A 7,033-nucleotide genomic window follows, 5' to 3' on the forward strand; every position below is an offset into this window, starting at 1 on the left:
TAATTCATCTCTTCCTGTCTTTCCAGGCCTCTGTCACTTACAGAGAAAGAGCCAGACCCTTATCATGATAGGCATGTCCCTTCTTGGTCAGCCTCAGTCTGCCTCCACAGGCACACGTCTGTCCTCCTCACTTGTGCATTCTGTGCTCTAACCTGTGTGACTGGCTGCTCTGCAGATGTCCAGTGCACTCCCTTCTCTGTTTTTGCACCTGTTGTTCCCATTACCTCAAATGGGCTCTTCTCCTGTCCTGACCTTTCTCTGCCTAGCAAACACCTAAGCTTAACCTTGGCTTCCGGGAGTCAGGTGTTCCCAGAGCACTTCTCCACACTTAGAGAGAGTTAGTACTTTATTTCCATTGCTTGTAGGCCTCTCTCACTTCCCACTTCCTCTAAAACATCACTTTTTCACCTTTATGTATGTCCTTTGTATGTACCCAATGGTCTCTGGCCCCAAAGTACTAAATGTTTGTTGAGTCAATAAGAGAATGGGCTATTTAACTTCTTTTTTAAGTGGTCTCTTTCCTGTCATCTCCCTTTCAAATATGTCTCCCAAATGGACAAATTAGTTCTTAAAACAGAGCCGTTCCTGGTACTATTTTATCCCAAAACTTCCACATCTACAGAAAAAAATATCCAAACTGTTTAGCACTCAGCCATCCCAGCTCACTCCTGCTGACTTCATTGTTGGCCACTCACAGCTAAATCTACCTTCTTGTTTATGCTGTTATTTCCGATTCTGACAGCTCTATCTCCTCTGTCCCGCAAAGCAGTAGGTAGAACCAGACTCCAAGGTTGTTCTCAGAATGTGAGCTAGGCCTAAGCTATGCACTTGTGAACTGTTCTCTCTCTCTCTCTCTTTCTCTCTCTCTCCCCACCTGCCCTGAATTTGATTTTGTCTCTAGTATCTTGGATTTGGGGTTTCTACTTAGTCTGCCTGATCCTGAAACTTTGCCTCTCAGCTCTTCTGAAAGGACTATGGCAGACGTCACTTATCATCACTCGGCATCTCTCCTACCCTTCCTCTACAGCAACACATTCCTCCATTTTCAGCTGGGCCCACCCGTCGACACCCAGTGTTTAGATAATGGTTTCTAGTCCTCACTGCAGGTAGCAGTGGCCACATACCTAAGTTCTGACATTAGCTTTACCAGACACGTTTACCTCTGTTATACCAGATGCATCTGTATCCTAATTATTAGAACTTTAGCTCAAACTCATTAATTTATTGGATTGTCAGAAAAGTCATGACATATTTTTGCTTTTCTGTGCAAAAATGCATCATACCTTTTCCAACTACCTAGTAGGTCCCTTGCTGCATATCACTTGGGTAGGATAGTCTGCCTGGGTGAAGCCCCTGGGAACTAATTTCTGGAAGTAGTGACTGGTAGCCACAGCATTTGTCCCCTTTCCATAGTGCCACCCTGCCAGGAGAGAGAGGAGAGACTTGCCACCATTTTTCCCTCCTGCTCCTCTATGTAGTAAAAGTTCACTCATTACTTCAGCAGCCCTCTTCTGGTATGTATCTCCCTCATATCCAACTCTTTTTCTCTCTTTTTAAAAAAAGACATTTAATTTTACTTATTATTATTATTATTATTATTTAATTTGATCAGAAAGAGACCGAGAGAAAGAGAGAAAGCAAGCTACCAAGTCCAGGACTCAAACCACAGTTGGCCATGTGGGAGCCCAGCACCTGAACCACCACACCACTGGATAGCCCCATGCCTAACTCTTTACTACACCCGATATTCTTACTTGACACATGAAACCTCGCCCCTAATCTTGCCTCTTTGCAGAGATGCTCAGTACCTTATTCATGAAGGTGTTGTGAGGGTTAAATGAGTATTAAATACTTACAAACTGTTGAAACTTCCTGGGTCTTAGTATGCCCTGAAACAGTTGTAGTTGTTAAATGTCAGGCCCACCTTTCTTCTTCACGTCTCCCAAGGCCAGCACAGCCCTGTAGAGTTTTCACTGGTAGCAGTGTTTGGATATGCATTACCCTCATGGGTACTGACATTTCATGCTTCCTTAAAGAGAACATCATTGCTTATATTATTGTACACTGGCCCACCTGAGTATAGTAAAAATTGGAAATAACCTACTTTGAAGGTCAGAAATTGAAGACTTGTGACTTGAGAGGGCCAGCAGCAGTGGGAGAGTAGTGATGGCGATATTCTGTGATGCTGAACCCATATGGGAAGGTCCCGGGGTTCATGTACAGAGATCTCCTTGTATATGCTGGGTGAGTGGGCATGCGCTTCTGATTTGTGCTGGCTACGCCAGGGTGGATCACAGTGTGTAGACCCCATTTCTGTTGGAGGTGATTGTCTCTTGCTCTTTCTTTCCTTGAATGGAGTAATTAAGTTCAAAACAAACAGGAACCAGCAGATGACGTAATGGTTGTCAGTGGACCTGCACGTAGTCGACTATGGTTTGAGTTCCACATCTGGCAGCTTAAAAGTCATTACTGGCATGTGTGCGTGTGTGTTCAAAATCCCAAGAAGAGACCAGAGGAGAAGGGATTGCAGCTGGGGGTGGGGTTGGGGAGGGATGATTTCTCGCTTTCTGTCTCTCTGTTTCTCGCTCTGTCTGGCAAGTGCATGCACCCTATAGCAAGAATCTCTCTAAAAACATTAATAAAAAATAATAAAAACAAAGATTCTCAACTCAGGAAAATTACAAACTTACATAGAACCTTTTATCATTTATTTCTGTTTGCATTTTTAAATGATATCAAGAATTATCTTAAGATGGGTGACATTTGTTTATGTGTTATAATATCTCTAGTTAACTGATATTTGGGCTGTTTTTTAATTGGTGAACATGATATTGGTTATAATAATAATAAATACTTAGACTTTAGTGCATGCCAAGAATATAAGAGTTTTGCTTGTATATTTTGTTTAAGTTACATAATAACTCTTTGAAATACAGGTATTTAAAACACAGATAAGCAAACTGAATCTGGAAAATGTTAAATGATTTACCAACCATTGTAAATATGACCATTTATACAGGCAGGACTAGAATCCAGGTCTGCTTTGACTCTTACCCAATTTCACCACAAGTACCAACTTGTATAATTTCTGTGTGTGTGTGTGTGTGTGTGTGTGTGTGTGTGTGTATAATCTCATCACCTTGGGAATTTGCAGAGTTTAGTTCTTGGATTGCTTTCTATTTAAGCCTCTTATTAATTTCGAAGTCAATTTTATCTTAGTTTCTCATTAACTTATTCATTTACTAGTTTTGTACAAATCAGTAATAACAGCTTACTAAGGACTATTATTTATATATTCAACTTTATTTTCAGTTAATTCCACAGATTACTGATTTTTAAGCTCTAGACCCAGCAAAGCCAGACTTCAGTGACCAGTTTTAGAGAAAAGACCTCCAACCTGAACAGGGACCAGCAATGAGAAACACACGTCCTAGTTGGTTCCCTTTGCAGGCGGACATGTTTGCTTTACTTAGGGGTCATCCTCTATATCAGCCCCTCGGTTTCATAGGTCCCAAAGTCTAATCCTCCATCCCTCCAGTGTCCGGTAAGGTTCTCTGTACTAGCTTTGTCCTCAAACCACCACCTGCTTTCTGTTCACATTTCACTGAATTGCAACTTCAGCTTACTCTTTGCTTTTCTTTTTGGCCTTTGGGGGTTTCCTATACTTTCTTGTGAACTCATTATTACATTAAAAGTACATTTTGGAGGCAATGTAGAGCAACCGGAAGTCAGGTATACTCCTTGTGAGAGAGAACATTGGTGTATTCACTGAAGAAAACTCTGCAGCATATACAACATTCAACAGATGCATGCCTGCATCCCAGCAGTCCAACTGTAGTATACCCAACATGTGTCCATCATGGGATGGGTAATAGGATGTTTGCAGTAAATCCCAAATGTCTTTTGAGCAGACAATGGATAAATTATGGTATATTGATGTAATATAATACTATACAGTAATAATTTTTTTAAAAAGATGAAATATGACTACTGCCAACATATGGATGAATCTTAAGGGCATTATGTTGAGTAAAATAAGCCAAATATAAAAGTGTGCCTGAGGTATGATTCCATGTATATAGAGTTCAAAGATAGGCTAAACTAATCTCTAGTCTTAGAAATTGGAATAGTAGTTACCTCTCGGGGGAGACCGGAAGGGTGTGGTTGAGTTTTCAAAGGGTTCCTTTCACAAGGATGTCTGCTTTGTGATAATGCTTCAAGTTGTGTGTTATTTGCATGCTTCTCTGTGGTTAATATACTCCAATAAAATATTTTACCAAATAGAAGGGTGTACTACAAGATTAGAGAAGGCATTTCAGACCGCTTGGTTTATTATGTTGTCAAAAGTTCAAGTCAGGGGAACCAGCAGTTAACATAATGGCTATGTCGCTGGATTCCCACGTAGTCGACCACGGTTCACGTCCCGGACCCGGTGGCTTAAAACTCACGCTGGGCGCGTGTGCACGCGTGCCCAAGATCCTGAGAGGAGAATGGAGGAGGAGGAGGGATTGTGGCGTGACCATCCCCCCCTGGGGGGTGATTTCTCGCTTTCTGTCTCTAATGTCTCTATCTGTCTGGCGAGCGCACACGCCCTATAGCGAAAATCTCTCTCTCAAAAAAAAAAAAAAGTTCAAGTCAGCTGTGATGTGTGTGTGTGTGTGTGTGTGTGTGTGTGGGTGGGTGAGTGGGTGTGTGTGCATGCTTATATGTAGGGAAGTGATGGGAAGGACAGTGCTTGTTTTGGTTGATAATTCATTTTCATGATTTCTGATCTATTCAGTTGTCTGCTCATTCTTGTGGGAAACCAATAAACAGTAACAAAACTGCTATAGGGCGTGTGTGCTCACTAGGAAGACAGAGAGACACAGAGAGACAGAAAGCGAGAAATCACCCCTCAGGGGAGATGTTCACGCTGCAATCCCTTCTCCTCCATTCTCCTCTCAGGATCTTGGGCACGCACTCACATCGCCTGGCGTGAGTTTAAGCCACCAGGTCCAGGTCTCAAACTGTAGTCGACTACATGAGAGTCCAGCGACATAGCCATTACGCTAACTGCTGGTCCCACAAATAACAAAATTGTAGAAGCTGGTATAACTGAGTTCTTTGAAAATACCCTGATGTGATATCGCACCATGCAGGTATTTATTAAAAACATGTATGTGTTGTCTTTTATGTTCCATTTGAAAAATATGGAGTACTAAGGTTCTTTAGCTTATAGTCGCTAATATTTTTGATAGATATTTCCTTAAGGAACACAAAAGAAAAATCTGGAAAAAAAAGTAATATAACTTCAATATCTATTGAGAATGTTTTCCTACTATATGATGATAGTCACAGGTTTCCATTTTTAAAAGATAAGGTAGTATAAGATCTGAAATACACATGTGTGTATGAAGACACTGGGACAGAGTCCATAAACCTTAAAACTAATAGCCTGATCTTAAAGTACAAGGAAAGCATTTCACAGTCTAGAAGACAGCAAGGGGCATCCAGTCGTAGCAGCAGTCTTCCTGCTTTATGTCTCCAAATTACCACAAAAGGATGCTGTCTGATGAGGTCCATTGTGTTCTTCATTTCACTCTGCAAACTGAGTGACTAGTAAGCTTTTTTTTTTTCTCTCGAAACCCAAGAGATTTTTCTGTGGAGCCATGTTATAATCCTGTGATTCGCATCTAAATGAAGCACTCTTGGCTTTGTATTCCTCAGCATTGTCGAGATTAATCTAAGATTAATCTATTTATCTGGGTTGTTGGAATTGAAATAAGATTTCTAGCTGTGAATTCTTGATTGCCTTGCTGCAGGCAACTGGCTTTTCCCTTGGGTTTTGCACTCAGTTAATTCATTTGGACTCGGAGGTAATAGAGCTCTTGTCTTTACAGAACTGCCTAGAAATCTTGTGTAGGCATGGAGGGCTCGAGCCGGAGAGAAGAGACAAGTGCAACAGGACTGTGCATGATGTCGCCACTGACGACTGCAAGCATTTGCTGGAGAACCTGCGTGAGTGATGTTTGGAGCTGGTCGTTCATCCTTTCTTTATGCTGCTGGGGTCTCTGGCATGATGGGAAAAATAATAATGACACTACAGTTTTCTTATCTTCTCTTTAGCCTATGCTGAGACCTAGCTATTACAAAAACAAAACAAAACAAAACAAAACACACACTTTACTGATCATAAGTGTGGTAATTCATTCATTTCCCACGAATATTGGGTTGTCAGGAAAGTCATGACGCATAGAGAAATAGAGATATTTTGTAGTACAAAGTGCTATTCAGATAATGCTGGGTCTGTACTTTACTGACCTGAGAACAGTCTACGTGATTATTGCCGTTGTCTTCTGACTTAGACCGTCTTTCTAGACATTAGGCTGCCAAGGTATGAGAAATGCAGCTGCACTCTTCATCAGCTGCTCATGTGAACCGGGCAAGTGGGTTGTTTCCCAGCACCTGGCTACCTACCTAGCTCTGAAGATAACTGATGGTTTCTTGGATCTCTTCCAGCTCTGAGTATATGCTTCTCGGCAGATTTTATGAATAGTGCACTTGTGGGTTTATGAATATCAGATACTAGAGCATAAAAATATGACCTTATATCAAGATTATATATCACGCAATCCATCTCATAGCCAGCTGTGTCAATAGTTCAGCCTTAGTAGAAAGAGAATTTTTAAAATTGAAATCATGTTTTAATTTTCAATATTCAGTCTTTGATGTAATATATAGATTTGTATTCTTTATCTCTTAAAGAAACTTCAATTTCATAAGGAAGAATATATGCAACTTATAAAGATACTTCAATAGAGAGGTAAAAGAAAATCTTAGAAATTCCCTAAATCTGTGTTTTACAGTTGAAAAAGGCTTTCTTTATAATTAAAATACAGCTTTTAGAGCCTTAAACTTCTGAATTGTCTTCCATTACCTGAAGCATGACTTATATAGGATTTCTCTAAGATATAAGATATGATTAATACCTCTCTTATCACCTTACACCTTTTTTTTTTTTTTTGGAGGGTTTTTTGCTTTCGGTTGCATACCG

At 40.6% G+C, this 7,033-nt stretch overlaps 1 protein-coding gene across 1 annotated transcript in view; it reads left to right on the forward strand.

Moving 5' to 3' along the window:
* CTTNBP2 (cortactin binding protein 2) overlaps positions 1–7,033 on the forward strand; it is a gene marked incomplete at its 5' end in the record, with an annotated part of 168,062 nt that overhangs the window by 87,141 nt on the left and 73,888 nt on the right. Inside the window, 1 exon segment of the mRNA XM_014593214.2 lies at positions 5,880–5,997. Coding sequence (XP_014448700.1) covers positions 5,880–5,997 — 118 coding nt within the window.

This window comes from Tupaia chinensis, unplaced genomic scaffold (assembly GCF_000334495.1).
Source record: "Tupaia chinensis unplaced genomic scaffold, TupChi_1.0 Scaffold139935_1, whole genome shotgun sequence".
NCBI lineage: Eukaryota > Metazoa > Chordata > Mammalia > Scandentia > Tupaiidae > Tupaia > Tupaia belangeri.